Here is a 15,994-nt window from a genome sequence, read left to right on the forward strand (position 1 = left end):
CCAGAAGCCATGTATCACCTGCCTCATAAGTATGTATTTAGTCCATGTATTTTATTTCATAGTTTTACTAATTTTTTTCTTCCTCAGTATAGTGTATTCTATGTGCAGGATACCTGTCCAGCTTGCTGTTATTCCACCTTTTGTTCATTTATAAAATGTTTCAGGAACAGTCCATGCCTTATGTGCACTCTTTTCTTTCTTGACCTAACCACTTAAGTAAGCAGTATGTCATTTAGGTTTAACAATTTGCCCTAACTGTTACTCACAGCAGGTATTACACACACTTTAGCAATTGAATAGTGTGTTTTGTTGTTTTCACCTTTTTGCTGAATAGAAATGAAAGCTGCCACTTGTGTTTTGCCATTAGTTCTGTTCTCTGACTTCATGCACATACGTTTTATTTTTATATTTTTTTCCAAAACAACAAAAAAAAAAGTTAGACAATCATATTTTAACTTTGGATCACATCTTGGCTAAAAACGACAAATGTAGATATATGCATAATTAAGATTCTTTAAAATCACAATTTCCAGAACTGACTTTTAATTATAAGATTGACTTTGCGCTTTTGCTGTAACCTTGAAGGATAGTACCTGGAGAAGTGACTGAATTTGTTCATTTTTCTGACTGACCTAAGGTATGGTGGAAGAGAGTGTGGATTCCAAGTGCCTCAAGAAATCCTGCACCAGTTTGATGACATTCTACCTGCTCAGTACAGTCTATGTGGGGACGACAATCTCCAGGTTCATTTCACAAACTTGGAAAGACAGAGTGAGCTCCCTCGACCAGTCAACTGGACTACTGCAGTTGAAAATTATATAACACTCAAAAATATGACTGGACTTTAGAAGTAAAATCATCTGCTAGATGTGGATACAATTACCACTGACACTAATTGTCACAAACCAACTTTAATGAGTATTGAAAAAAATAGTACCATAGTTTTTATATAAATAGTTTCACTACCGTCAACTTTTCAGTGTGTACGCTTTCTACCTGAAGAAATCAAAAGACCATACTGTACAAAATAACTTGTTCCTTTTAATTAGGTACTGTAACAAACACATTGATTAATTTGGAGATCTGTTTTACAAACAAAGGTTTACAAAAGCATTCTGCAAGACCTGTATTTATGTGGGTTTTTCTTTTTTTTTAACTCCAAGAACAACTTTCATATCTTACAAAAAATGTAATCAAACACAGAAGTGTTTGATTAAATAAAGCCTTTTAACTGAATTTATCAGATTTTTTTCCCTGTGTTATTATACTAGCGTGTCTCAGTACTTCAGAAATGTTTTATTTTGTTACTTTGGCAATTTCTTAACACAGTGAAATATGTCTAACTTGTTCAATTGTCCAACTATGATATTATGCTTTTGAAATTCCAAAACCTGATTGAACTTTCTGCGATGCATTAAACTTTATGTTACCAAAATTATTATAAACAAAATTTTCAGATTTTAAAATCACAAACTTCAAATGTTTGCTAAAACCATAAATGTGGCTTAAAAGCAAAAGGACTTGGACCTTAGGGAAGCCCAAACCCAGGAGAGTTCTGGATGCCATAATCCATGGCTTCTTGGAAGTCCTCATAATTGTGTAACACCAGTGTTGGGAAGGTTACTTTTAAAATGTATTCCATTACAGAATACAGATTACATGCCCCAAAATGTATTCTGTAACGTATTCCGTTACGTTACTCAATGAGAGTAACGTATTCTGAATACTTTGGATTACTTAATATATTATCATGCTGTTTACAACTACATGAATGTACTATTGCTGTGATTTATTACTGTTACTGAAGGTCCGCGACTCCGAACCGTAGTAAAGGGACCTCTGGCTAATACGGTGGGTTCTGTGTCGGGCTCGTAGCCAAAAACTAGCTTTACTTTGTTGTCTGGGTCAACTTTGCTAGCAGAGACAGAGAGAGGCGTTGAAAGGCTGCTCCAACGGAACTTATTGTTTCAGAGGAAAACACGAACACGGTGTACAGTCGAGTCTTAATAGCTTACTTACAGCTGGGCTTGTCAGGCTCTCTTCTTGGCTGCGGTGGTTATTATTATATTTACATGCTTCCAGCTCCCGTATTTGCTGATGACAGCTCGTACTTTTCCTTTTTCTCCCTCCCTCGCTCACAGACACATAACGTGTATGGCAGTCCATTCTCCCTGCAGCACGGACTACACTGCCTATGATGCTACATCCTTTAGAGCTATACCGGTAGCATTCTGCCTATTAGCTTAGCACAACAACAACAGGCGCTCTCTCACCCAGGAAACACGCAGAGAGAGAGCGTCACCCTGTAACCATGGCAACCGTAACGCTGCCGCCTGGAACAACAGAACGTAGCTGTCAAACAAAACCCAAACAGTCCTGACCCGCCACAATATGAAACAGGGAAGTACCGCCGTGTAATCCATTTATTTCAACAAAGTAACTGTATTCTAAATACCACCTTTTTAAACGGTAACTGTAACGGAATACAGTTACTCATATTTTGTATTTTAAATACGTAACGGCGGTACATGTATTCCGTTACTCCCCAACACTGTGTAACACTGGGATTTTGATAGTATTTGCACAGACATCTGCTACAGGGAAGCGTGAAGTGGTCTGGAAAAGAAGTTGTGGCTTTGGCTGAATTGCTGCAGGAGGAATTTCTCTCAGTCCAGTTGCAAACATAAGGATGTCTTCAAGAGACAGACTTCCATTCTTCTCTGTGAATGTAAAGAGACAAAAAGTTATTTCTAATGATAATAAACAGGAAAAAGGGGCCATTACACTTTGCTGACATAAATGTACTCATTTCAACATTTTCAAACAAATTTAATACCTTCTACAGAAAGCAGATAGTCTTGCCAGTAGCTTAGTACTCTTGTCTCCTCTTGACGCCTAGAGCTGCCAGGTGGACCAAATTGCACATGGAAGATGTTCTCAAGAAGATCAGCTGTCAGCCTGGTCTCAGTGTAGCACATGAATGAGAAGAAGAGTGAAGGATGCTGTTCCAGGGCGTTTAGAAAATCCAGTGTTGCTAGACCCTCTCTGAAACTAGAAAACAGTCTAATTTTTAATAAAATGTTTAATGTTATTTGTGCAAGCAAGCAAAACTTCACATGGGAAACTACTGTGTTAAGAAAGTAACCAACATTCTTATCTAGCTAAGACACTCATCCTGCTACAAGAAAGAAGTCCTCCTGAAAAAGGTCTTGCATTTAGAATATATTTTTTCCGTCCTTTAAATTTCACTGGAATAAAAAAAAGTAACAATTTATTCTTCTGAAAAGATTATGTTAAATGGGCACATAATAGTCTGAATTCTATACCTTTGGATGGAAAGATGGTTTCGGTAGATGAAGTACCACTGAATGTAATCCGCTACTACCTTCTTCTTATCCTCCAGTGTCCTCATGAATCGATAGCATCCTGCTGTCTGGAGCATGCTTGAGTGTTTTTCTGAGATTACTCGGAGCTCACTTACAGATGTTGCATTCTTTATCTAAAGAGAAAAATATATATTACACACACACACACACGCACAAGTGACATCCTTCGCATGCTGTCTATTAATGTGCAATTTAACACAGTCTTGGATTACACAATCAGTAATCTTTTCAGGCATCAGTTAGTTACTAATATTATGTTAAGTGGATAACTAAGACTAAAAATTTGCATTTATTGGCGTTTGTCATAATCATAACATCACAAATTTACCTCTAGTAGAGCCTTCTTGATTTCTTCATCTGGTATATCATCAATTGGTGCCTCGAATGTCTTGTCTTTTCCAACAAGGTACATAAAGAAGTTTGGAGATAAACAACATGGCCCTGGACCACCATGGACAATGGAAACTGCAATCATTCTTCCAACGTAGAAATATTCATTTTCATCTGCAGCTAAAGATAAAGACATTACATTATAATAAAGCAATTTTGACCATGGAAAAAAAAGTGAAAAAAATAAATACCTTTAATATGAAATGTGAGATATTTGGCATAGCCTTTTCCTTCGAATATTCTTCTCGTCCTTATGGCTTCCATCAAAAGGGTGAGAAATTCTCGAGTAGGCCCACCTGTGTCTATTGCCTCTTCAGCCAGTCCCACGTCATCAGAGAATTTCACCATCATGCCAGAGTTGGGACTATATGAAGACCTTCTGAAGCCTCGGTAGGCACCATCCCAGACATTGGCTCGGTTAATGTTGTTAATGTTGGTTTTGTTGATCTTCAGAGCCAGATTTGAGATGACATCTGCAGCCGTCAATCCATCAGGTTCATCACTGTAGAATCAGTCAGTGAAAAGCAACAAAATATTTACACTATTTACACTTTATGGGTTTTTTTTTGGTTTAATATCTTTTAAGTAATTTTTCTTGCTTTATCAATTGGCCTTTTTCTGTTAATTCATTTTAAAAAGCGAAATAGTGATCTGAAGAACAATCATCAGCAACCAAATAATTTTAAGAATCTTTTCTTTCTGAATACAATCATCAGCAGAATAACTTCTCAGGAACAGTTAAGCTATGTTTGCTCCTGTAAAAGGTTAGGATCAAAAATAGCAGCAGTACCCAGCACTATTTTTAGTAAAGAAATATTTGATAAATAGGTTAACTGCAAGTCAAACATTATGGGTTTATTGTACTTATTCAAGATATGAAAGTTACCAGTTTTCCTTTTGCAACTCCTCTCCCTCAGCATCTGAAGAACTGCTGTCAATAACGACAGGTGCATAGATATTGGTATACATACTGTGAAAGAAGAGTAAAAACAGAAGATTAAAATACATTTTATGTAATGTCTGTGAAGGTTCTCAGTCTGTAATAGTAATTCTGGCTCTACATTTGGCTGGGTTGGGTCAGAAGTACTTCACCATGACTGAATTTGCTCAAGTTATGGATTAGATAGAGAACCTCTATAATTAAAAAAATACAACAAAAAAAACCAAAACAGTTTCACTGAGCTTATTACTTTATAATTATTTACAAGATATATCATTTTATATTTTTTAAATTTTAGAATCACAATCAGAATCAAAATACTTCATTGATCCCTAGGGGAAATCATGTAATTTTATAACTTAAGACTAACTTGTAACTTGTAGTATGTTCTCCTGATGTGGATGCCATTTGAGATTCTGTACCACACTGAACCTTCAGCATAAACACAAACACAATACCATAACAACTGCAGATGTAATGGCATGCAAATGAAACTTAACAATTAAATATGCAACATTGTTATACAAAAGAGTATTATATACTTGCACATCAGATGTTTGGGATATTGAAGGTAACCTATAAAATATAGATCCAATGATAAAAAGAAAATGTTATAAAACATAACATGCTTTTGTGGCCATCACATGCTAACATTAAAGTGTTAAAAACATTAGATGTTTATATACCTGCCACAGAGGCCAGATCAATGTGCTAGAAGGTAGCCAACTTACCGACGTATAGGCTCTGGTGTACTGTTTTCTGGACTTGACCAAAGCTGTCAGATAAAATCATCAAACACCAAACTCGTTGATTATGGCTGCTCAGATTCTTTCCACTATATATACAACGATAGAATGATATTAGTCTTATATCCAGACATTGAATGCATTGCATAAATGCATAAATAGCGAGTTTATTGAAATGGTTTTGTCTATTACAGCAGCGTTTTAAATATCATACTTTCTCTGGTTTCTTCAGTAAAGCTAAAACAAGAATACATTTACATCCTTGGTTCTTTCAGTATTAATTGGAAAACTTTGAGATTTGCTGTTATATGAAAATATGAAAAAATGTTTTATGTGCAGAAAATCTGATAGGTATTCCTCTATTGGAGATGTGGATTTGGATTCAAAATTCAGCGTCATCACCCAAATGCCGACTGCAGAATGATGATGGGACATCTATGATCCAGAGCCATATACATTCAAAGTAAGCTGATATTGTTAAAATATCCAAACACCAGTTTCCGGCCTGGAAAGCACGTGTCAGTGTGGCCTTGATGTGATATTTTAATGTAGGCATCAAAAATGACTAGCATGTTCTTATCATTGTTATGCAGTTATGTTCCTGTTTGAACCAGTCTGTACACGATTCTCTCTCCTCACGAAATCTGTACAGCACCTGAATACTTACCTGACACAATGAAGATCTGTCCCATAAGCATTACAGTGTTTACAATACAGTCTTTTTGTAGTTGTTAGTACTAAAACATGATCTGTTTGTTAATCAGGATTTCGACTGATGGATTCAATGAGACGAGTCAATCCAGAAGGGGTCAAGATGCGACGGTTATCTATTAAGACTACAAGGCGTTTTCAGTACAGTGTATCAGCAGCAAATCACCTTTGGCATATAGATGGAAATCAGCATTGAGCGCCTGTGGAGGGATGTATATGAAAACATCTTCACCCAGCTGGAGATTCAAGGACTGCTCAACCCTGGTGAAAAAATTCACTTGTTTGCTCTGCACAGATGCTTTTTGCATCACATTCAACATCATCTTCAGTCATTCCAGGAAGCATGGAGTCAGCACGGACTCAGAAAAGCAAACAACCATTCACCCCTGCACCTCTGGTTGCTGCACAGAAAGGAGGGACAAGATTTGTCACAGGTACATGACTATTTGATCCATATTTGTTCTTGTATGTAAAACTCTGCTATCTGTAGTTGAGATGAGTTTATTTCTACTGTGCAAGTTGGTGTACCAAATATTTCTCCTGTAAGTGGAAATGTCATTCTCTCCTTTTATCCCATCTGTCAGGTATAGATGGCAATACTTTAAACAAAGTTAAATTTGTTATACCTGAAGAGAACCAATCCTGACCTAGAATGGGTGAATGAATAATTAGTTGGTAGCCAATGCCTAAGAAACTCACATAGGCCCTGACAGACTCAATAAGTCCATCTAGGAACAGCTGCAGGAAACACCTCTTCAGTTTAGATTTAAAACATGTGCATGCTCTTTCAGGTTGATGAGGATTATGGTGTGGACTGGACAGGACCACATAATCACCGCCCATCAAATGAGATCACCATTCCTGAGATTCAGCTCCCACGTGCACTGAATGAATGAGACCCTGCTGTGCTACCAAACAACAACGTTTCACTCAGTCAAGCTTTGGATGCCTACTGTGAAACTGTTCAGTCACTCAAACTTATGTTTGATACCACACCTTAACTCTTCAAAGTAAGCAGGTGCAATATGTTCACACCCTATTTCTTGCATAACCATACTTCAAAATCACTTGTAGAAAGACACTATCACATTTAATCAGTTTCTATGTCAGGAGGATTTTTTTTTTTTTTTAATTTCTACATCTATGGCTTTGTAGCTAATACTGACTCAAAACAGCATAACCAATTTCATTTTCAACAAAACAGTGAGTGGCTATAAAACAGGATTTGTTTTATACAGCTGTCACTTTAATGATATTCATTTCTTGGTTGGATATACAGTACATGTCAACTCTGAGCAGATTTAATACAATGAACACAGTACAGTAGTGTAATATCTTAATTCAAATAATTTTTTCTACAAGATTTTTTTTAACAGTAGCGAGTATAAACAAAACATACTGTGTAATTTATAATGTACAGTGAACAACTGATTTTGATATCTGAACTGTTTATCAGTTTATATAAAAAAGCCACAAATGCTCACATGTACTGTGCATTTTTCACTGTCAAGTGTATTAATAGGAACTAGAACTCACTAGATTGTCCGTTTCTTTGAACACTGAACACAGTAATGTGATGCAAGAAAGAAGAAATGGTCTAATCTTACCATGTGGTTATGGAATCAATCCTAAACCAGACCAAAACCTGAGTCAGTAGAGTTGAGACACACCTGAATGTCCATTAGAGATGACTCATAGGTACAGTAGTGTGCAGGAAGACGTAGTACTTCAAAACAGGTGGAAGACTTTGGAAGACTGCTGTTGACCACTTCCACAGTCATTTCTCTCGGCAAGACTTGCCATCCTGTCCAAAACTTGATGAGGGCTTTTCGTTGTGCACAAGATGCTGCAACAGAAGATTGACATGACAATGACATCCTATATTCATTATTTTGAATCGTTTATGGAGAAATACCATAAAAGATGACCACTTACATACAGGGCACCAGACATTTTTGCCCCACTCAAATTGCTGTTGTAGCTGTTATAGATATTTTTATGTTAACAAAGCTAAAAGTAGTCTACATACAATTCTAGTGCAACTGATAATGCCACCACTCTGTTTTTTTATGTAGTGCATGGAGGCAGTATGGAGCAAATAACAAAACAAAATTACACTATAGTGTACTTTGTTAATGACCCAAGATCACTGGACTGGATGTAATTTACCAAAGTATAATCAGAGAAAACCAATGGCAAAATACCTATCGCAGCAGACTTACCATTTTCAATGAAGGACCGAAGGTAGCCTGCCACTCTGCATTTATCCTCGAGAGCATTCCTCTTCTTCCTCATCTTCATCTTCTGTGGCAGGCCACAGTCCTTTTATAGCTTTACTTATCTTGTAGTCTTAAGAGCATCAGCAACATTAGGTGTATTTTTATTAAATGTAACCCAGCTGTTCAACTAACCCAAGCATACAAAATAGTATATTGGTGTTTTGTGTCAACAATTAATGTTCATCCTTCATAAATTAACCAAATACCTTTACTATTCAGATGTTAAAAGATGTGGCCTGACCTTACCTCACAACAGGGAGCAGTCTCTGATTCCCTTGGTAAGAAAAGAGGAATGTCTGATCTCTCTGTCAGAAGCGGCCATACCATGGTCTCCTTAAGCCCTTTCCTCAGCTGCTTGACTTGACGACTTGTTCGTGTTATGACCTACAACGGTGAGACCAAACCAAAACTGAAGTTGGCTTCCGTAAAGTGACACACACTTTAAATGTTAAATACTTAAAGAACATCCACTATACTAGTTTAAAAACCATTTTCAAATTATACCCACTTACAAAATCACTACGTTGAACTAAAATTGCTTTCTTTTCTGTAACATAGATTACTTGTCTTCCATATTAGCAGAGAAGATAAGCCACTTTAAAACAGTCATGAATAACTATTACCTACAACAGGGGTCGGCAACCTGCGGCTCTGGAGCCGCATGCGGCTCTTTTGTCCTTATACTGCGGCTCCGGGTGGTTTGGGAAAATAAATTAGAAGTATTTAGCTGAAGTGTATTTTATTTTTGTGTTTAGTTCTTTTTTTAACTTGTAGTTCTAAATTGGAAGATTATTGTGATTTTGAAATATAAAAATAAAATTATATTATATTATTTTTTCACCGCTCAAAATAAGCGTCACACTCGCGGAAGCCGGTATACCCGCCGAAACGCCGTGCATTTATCGAGACTTTTGACCCCAGGTAGGCCAGTTATGGATCTTCGGATCCACATTATGTCAGCAGCTCCATCATGAACTATGTTAAAACAAACACCGCTCACGCCTCACAGATGATAGCTTAAAGTCCTGCGTAAAGATAAAAGCCCCGACTTGCAGATGCTGTGCGCAGCGGTCGGGACCATAAGTCTTATTGTAAACATATCACGGCAGACCCGACGATGTTTCCATGAAGATGCTTTTCAGCATCTCTTTATTGACCACTTTTCACACACGGTTGCTGTACGCATGCAGTCGGCTGTAGCTTTTCAGCTCACAGCCCGACAACACAACAGCAGAGAGAGCGCAGACTTTAAGGCAGCGAGGCGTGATTGCGGGTGCAGCTCAGGTGCGTCCGCCTCCCAGCGGCGCTGCAGACCACGCCCCGCCACACACATTAACCAGGTAAAATACATATTTAGGCGGAATTTTGCAAATATCTATTTTTCCTTTTTTAGCAGCATAGTGCTTTTTTCCAATTACTTTTTAAAAGTGAGGTCAAGGCTCCAAAAGCACAAAGGCGATGGGTGGCGGCTCACAACAGTTTTTGTTTGCTGGATCATTTTGGTTCAGCTGGGTGTCTTTCCTTTTGTTATATTTCTCTAAGAGTTCAAAATGTGTTAATTACATAAATAAAATGTAATTTTCTCTGTAGCACTTCATGGATTTTATAAGCAACACCTTATTTGCTCTGTGGATTCTTTTAAAAAGCAGTTAAAAACTTTTCTGTTCAAACAAGCATTTTGTTGATCTACGTATTTTAGATTCTTTACATTATTTACATTTGATCTTTTACATTGTGTATAATGTCTATTGATTGTATTGTTTATTTTAATCTTTGTGTACAGCGCTTTGTGACTGCCTCTCTGTGAAAAGCGCTTAATAAATAAACTTTACTTACTTACTTTAGTTGTTCACACAAAGCATAAAGGTAAAAAAACAATATATGCAGTGTTATCTTCATTTTAGATTTCAAAAAGTATTTGCGGCTCCCAGTGTTTTCTTTTGCGTGGAAACCGGGTCCAAGTGGCTCTTTGGGTGTTAAAGGTTGCAGACCCCTGACCTACAACAATGCAAATAGTAATACAGACATTAACCCAGAAGACAATTATTTTCTCTTACCTAATTTATAGAATTCTTTGCTATGATAAAAACTACGGTGGCCCTGAGAGGCCAAACGGACTGCAACTTCAGAAAACACTTGCAAAAAGAAAAATGCTGCAAAAAGAAAAATGCTGCAAAAAGAAAAGCGCTGCAAAAGCACACAAAGCACAACGGAAATAGGAAAAAAGACATGTAGAAACAAATGTACAAAATATGTTCTCCTTCATTTCTGTCAAACAAAGCTGTATGAAACGTTTCCAGCTGTTAGTATCATGGTTGCTAGGAAAACTGGGCAGCGCGACGGAGGCTAGACCGTCCCATTTCACAAGCCTACAAGCCTCGCACTTCCGGCCTCAGCGGTCTTTGAGTACGAGGCCCTTGAGGACCGTTAAGGCTGCGTACTTTAAGGCTGCAGAGCCTGAATTGGGAAACAGTCCCTGAATTGGGATACAGCCATACATACATGTTTTGGTTCTTGCAACTGGTCCGTCCGGTTATTGTCTCCCCAGAAACATTTCCGTTGTCTTTTTTCCTATTTGTGTTTCAGGCTCAGCAATTTACCTTTTTAAAAACTTTTTTTCCTGCTGTCTCAGAAGAGAAACACACTACAAATATCCGACCACTTTTTTCCCCAAGTTTGTGTGAAACTGTTGTGTTTAAGACTCATCAGTATTCCCTTTTTTATTATTTCTGTTACAAAGTCAGTCGTGCCAAAACATATCAGCAACTGACCCATGTGGACCATATAGACTTGTTCTTACTTGGCCTCTTGTGTCTTTACCCTCACAGACTCGTGGAGTTCAGGCAGCGGGCTTGAAGGGAGTCTTTCCTTGGAAGAACTCTCTACATGGGCAGAGACTGCTCTAAGAAAGGAGATGGGCAACAAAACCTTTGCTACCTCTGAGACAGTTTCCAGCTTTGTCTCAGAGCAGAAACAAGATTTTGCTGTCCCAAGAAGGCAGGATGGCAACATCACTGCCACTCTGGACCATCCCAGCACTGCTCCAGAGAAACCAAAAGGAAAGGCCCGGGTGGTGTTCACAGAGAGACAGTTGGATATTCTTGTCCATCAGTTTAATGTGAAACATTACTATGAGCCAGGAGAGATGCAACAGTTGGCAGAGATGACAGGGCTGACCTACAAACAGGTGAGTGTTTTTCAATTTACTACAACATAAGAAATTGAATTTTGGGTCCATTGTACTCATGAAATGTTTTCTGTTTTCTTCCATTTTAGGTAAAAACCTGGTTTCAAAACAAACGGAGAAATTTTAGAAGTTCACATCCTCAGCATGTGAATCAGGGCGTCCCACTTCATGTAAGTATCTCCTATTATTAAACAGAATTGTTTATGATTCTGTCATTATTAGGGTATTTGACTGTATTTAAAAAAGTGTAATGCCAATAATTTAAAACAACTATTCTCGTTTTACTGACAGTCCCCTTGTCCCATTCAGTTTCAGGGAGAGAGACAGCCCCCGTTCAGGGAGCGGTACACCCAGCACCAGGTAAATTCAATGAGAATGGGTGCAAATAATCAGGCCCACTATTCTCATGCTGTGGGCAATTCTGCGGCTGGACCTCAATGGACCCTCCCCGACTCCCCTCAGATGTTTGGCTGGTCAATGCCACCAGGCAACGGGCATCACAAATACGAAACAGCTGTTCAAAACCCAGCAAAAATGGCCACTACGATCGAAGACTGTCTCTGAAATTGGAGGCACCAAACCCAAACATCGTCTCTCCCCTGCATCCCTGTTTCCTTTTTTTCCTCTTGTCCCTGATGTACGTATTTTCACGGTCTTTTTGTCTTTTTGGTTTCTTCCTGGTGCGGCTACATCCGCAGCCCCAGGACACAGGAATTTCACTGCATGTTGTACTTTGTATGACTGTGTATTTGACTAATAAAATTTGATTTGAACACCAGTTCAGCACTGAATGGAATATAAACAACCCTGGACTTTTTTTTATTATATTTTTATTGTCTTCATGTAGCTCAACATGAGTCTCAGATTTGATCGCTTTCAGTAAAGGGGGAGGGGGGTATTCAATATCCAATGGATTTTAGAAATATTAGAATTCAGTAGGCTCCAGCTACTGTAAATAGTCAAAATAGCCAAAATACATACTGGGATATCAGAGAAAACGCCATCAGAAATTCTGTATATAAGATTAAGAGATGAATTCATCAAAATGTTTTGTTTCATTTTGTTGTATTTGTTGTAAAAAATATTGTACATTAAGAAAATTCTCTTCCTTGTGTTTGAGAAACTGAATAAAATATTAGTTTCACCCATTCAAACTGAACTTTCTACATGTCTCCAAACCTTCTGTCAGAGACTGAACATCCAAATGTTTTAGAGACTTTAGACCTCTATCTTTCCATGTTAACTTGAGCTACAATCCTCTATATTCACAATCAACGTATGAGACAGATAATCTAAAGAATCTGGAGCTTTCAAATGGACAAAAAGATTTTCTCAGGAATACCTCAAATAACAACCCTACCTCAAACTTCATTGTAAGAAACCTGAGACGATACAGTGGAAAGTTTTTGCCTCTGTGATTATCTTCCTAAGACTCTAAATGTTGGGTTTTCTTTTAATTGTTAACAAGTCTGATGCTGATTACTTGGTAGTAAAGCTCCAAAAACATTTTGTCACCTTTTCTACTCTCTGCTCTGTGACTACAGAGTCTTGAAATGAAACGTGCAATGTTATTAAATCTTTCCCCTGACTGAACACCTGAAGTCAGCTCAATTAAAGTGTAGGATGCTGCTGATGGCCATGTATGTTTGTATCAGGGCTGTGTTGCGATCTGTCAAGGAATGTTACGATGGGGCATGGTGGCTGGAGGTTGCCAGGTTCTTGCTCACAGTGCCACCATGATCATGACTGGGAAGCGTACCAGCAACCAGGCGTCTTGCAGCAGGAGCACGGTGGCGTCCAGCAGAGCCTGAGTGGAGCTGTCAGAACAGAGGAGCTGCAGGAATGAAAAATCAAGTCAATAAATGAGCAGCACTGAGTCTAATAATCCATGTAATGTTGTCTTTGAGAGTTTCTGAAAAGCATTATGACAAAAGGTGTTTTTCAATCTCCTGAATACAGATTAATGAATAAATCATTAACTGAGTGAATGTGGATTGATATTGTACATTCAGCTAAGTAATTTCAAAGACACAGAAGTCATATTGTTTGCAGATGACACAAAGTTATTGTGGAAGTAACTTGGAACAACTTCTGAATGAACTAGAAAATTACTTTAAGAAATTGAAGACTTTTTCTATAATCGATTAACACTGAATCTGAGCAAACAAAACTCATACCATTCAGGAGTCTGATGATAAATAACATAGAATTAAAATAAATTATCTGAAAGAACAAACTTCTTCCGGTGATAATAAATCACAAACCATCATGGTCATTATGAATATATCGATAACCTGTAAAACACACACAAAGTGTAATAGGGATCATAAATAAAACCACGTCAACAGAACCACCAAATCTACTTTTTATTAAATACTCTTACATTTAAAGAGTTGGTTGACCTCAGAACTCTACACATAATTTATAAAGCAACAAACAAATCTTTGGCCCACAACATTTTGAACTTGATCAGGATAAAGACCAAACCATGATGACCTGAGAGTCCTTATGTATAAATGCTTATGTTCAGCAAAGCTTCAGATGAGGATTTCTTCCACCTTGGTCTTGCCAAACCACATGCTGGTGGTTTTCACAAAGATTTAAAAGACTTCCAACTCATCTGCAGTTTTCAACATGGAAGCTACATGCATGTTTTATCCTGTTTTACAGGTTGTTTTTGCTTGTAAATTTTTATCTTATTGCCATTGAAATAGTAAACAGAGGCTGTTTTGATGAGACTCACTGAACCTCTGCATTATTTAAAGTTTAAAAAAAATATAAAAGAATTAACATATAATCCACGCTTTTTTGCTTTTTTTTTGTTTTTTGTTCTTTTTTCCCAAAGTTGGTGTGCCTAGATTAAGGCAAGTAGGAGAGTGATGAAGTCTTCTTTTTATATATATTGTAAATGTTTCAGTCAATACCATCCATTTTCTTCCAATAAACGACAAATTTGATCCCAGCACTGCTCCAGAGAAACCTAAAGGAAAGGCCTGGGTGGTGTTCACAGAGAGACAGTTGAATATTCTTGTCCATCACTTTAATGTGAAACATTACTATGACCCAAGAGAGATGAAACAGCTGACAGAGATGACAGGACTGACCTACAAACAGGTGAGTGTTTTTCAATTTACTACAACATAAGAAATTGAATTTTGGGTCCATTGTACTCATGAAATGTTTTCTGTTTTCTTCCATTTTAGGTAAAAACCTGGTTTCAAAACAGACGGAGTAAGTTTAGGAGGAGGTCACATCCTCAGCATGTGAATCAGTGCGTCCCACTTCATGTAAGTATCTCCTATTATTGAAAAGCCCTGAAATGAAAGGAACGGGGTGAATTTCTGGCCGTTTTATTGTAATAATTGGATCTTAGAAATATTTGAATTCAGTCAACTCTGGCTATTGTGAATATTTTAGTCTATCCAAAATACATCCTGGGAAATCAGAGAGAACTCCATCAGAAGTTTTGTATAGTTGCATAACATGTAGGGAACGCCTTATGTTGTCCACTGTTTGCCTTTGTTAGATGAAACCACACTGATCCAGGGGTTCGTTCTTCGTACCTCGCTAAGTAAGTTAGCTGGATTTGATTGTTGACGATTTCGCGTGATCTTGGATCGTTCGGTTCTCCGAAGCTCATCCGGGACTTGCTGTCATAGCAACAGATCCGTAAGCGTAAACCTGCTTGGGAGCAGGCTTACTTTATGTAAACAGGATTAGATCGCGGCCACTCAGGTATGTCCGCTTCATTTATACGAAAGCAACAGCGATATTTTTCCACTGTTTTTCCATAAATAAATATTATCAATGTAACTAAAGATAATGCAGTATTTGATTCTTTTATTGATTTCATACAGATACATACTGGTCATTTCCTAAAAAAAGGGAAATGTACTATTAATCATTCTATTTCATGTATTTGATTATTTCAGATGTAATTCATATTTTAGAGTAGTAATAGTAAATTACTTCGTGTAATCAAGATGAGAGACCACGGCTATAAAAGCGAAGGTGGATTTGGGAAGTCTGTCGCAGCCATGTCCTGTCCGTTTGTACGCGAGCAACCCATTGCGGAAGGTGCAAGATTGATAAGGAGAGTTTTCAGAATTCAGCGTATATTGCGGGATAGACAGGATCCTTTAGCTCAGTGCAACAGTGTGCTCATAGAGAGATGTCGATTTTCCCGTGAGGGTATTATTTACTTAACCAACTTGTTGGATCCCTTTGTTAAGAGTTCCACTCACCGTAGTCGGGTATTAACAATTGCACAAACTGTGTGCATTGCCTTGCGTTTCTTTGTGAGTGGCACGTTTCTGTACGCTGTTGGAGACGCAGAGAACATTGGCAAAAGTGCT

General features: G+C 37.8%; 2 protein-coding genes across 2 annotated transcripts; one reads left to right on the forward strand and one right to left on the reverse strand.

The window, feature by feature from the left end:
- Window positions 1–2,538: 2,538 nt before the first annotated feature.
- On the reverse strand, window positions 2,539–5,197 carry LOC148101239 (G2/M phase-specific E3 ubiquitin-protein ligase-like). Its single transcript, XM_087845487.1, has 7 exons — window positions 5,087–5,197; window positions 4,663–4,746; window positions 4,073–4,278; window positions 3,715–3,896; window positions 3,327–3,499; window positions 2,837–3,051; window positions 2,539–2,720 (listed from the first exon to the last, which is right to left on the reverse strand). Exons 1-7 carry the CDS (start codon window positions 5,155–5,157, stop codon window positions 2,539–2,541), a joined length of 1,113 nt encoding a protein of 370 aa, XP_087701613.1. The 5' UTR covers window positions 5,158–5,197.
- A 4,310-nt stretch (window positions 5,198–9,507) lies between these two features.
- On the forward strand, window positions 9,508–12,203 carry LOC148101240 (homeobox protein NANOG-like). The gene is made up of 4 exons (XM_087845704.1): window positions 9,508–9,535; window positions 11,281–11,639; window positions 11,729–11,809; window positions 11,949–12,203. Exons 1-4 carry the CDS (start codon window positions 9,508–9,510, stop codon window positions 12,201–12,203), a joined length of 723 nt encoding a protein of 240 aa, XP_087701830.1.
- Window positions 12,204–15,994: the final 3,791 nt, after the last annotated feature.

The sequence above is a fragment of the Neolamprologus brichardi genome, chromosome 9, assembly GCF_056152115.1.
Source record: "Neolamprologus brichardi isolate AB-2024 chromosome 9, ASM5615211v1, whole genome shotgun sequence".
NCBI lineage: Eukaryota > Metazoa > Chordata > Actinopteri > Cichliformes > Cichlidae > Neolamprologus > Neolamprologus brichardi.

Excerpts from the sequence above, each read along its gene's own strand:
- LOC148101239 (XM_087845487.1), bottom strand. The coding sequence starts at position 5,157 with ATGCTGAAGGTTCAGTGTGGTACAGAATCTCAAATGGCATCCACATCA. Across the intron at positions 4,279-4,662 it reads GAGTTGCAAAAGGAAAACTG|TGATGAACCTGATGGATTGA; the intron begins GTAACTTTCATA and ends CTGATTCTACAG. Across the intron at positions 2,721-2,836 it reads CTATCTGCTTTCTGTAGAAG|AGAAGAATGGAAGTCTGTCT; the intron begins GTATTAAATTTG and ends TTACATTCACAG.
- LOC148101240 (XM_087845704.1), top strand. The coding sequence starts at position 9,508 with ATGCTGTGCGCAGCGGTCGGGACCATAA. Across the intron at positions 9,536-11,280 it reads CGCAGCGGTCGGGACCATAA|ACTCGTGGAGTTCAGGCAGC; the intron begins GTCTTATTGTAA and ends TTACCCTCACAG. Across the intron at positions 11,640-11,728 it reads CAGGGCTGACCTACAAACAG|GTAAAAACCTGGTTTCAAAA; the intron begins GTGAGTGTTTTT and ends CTTCCATTTTAG.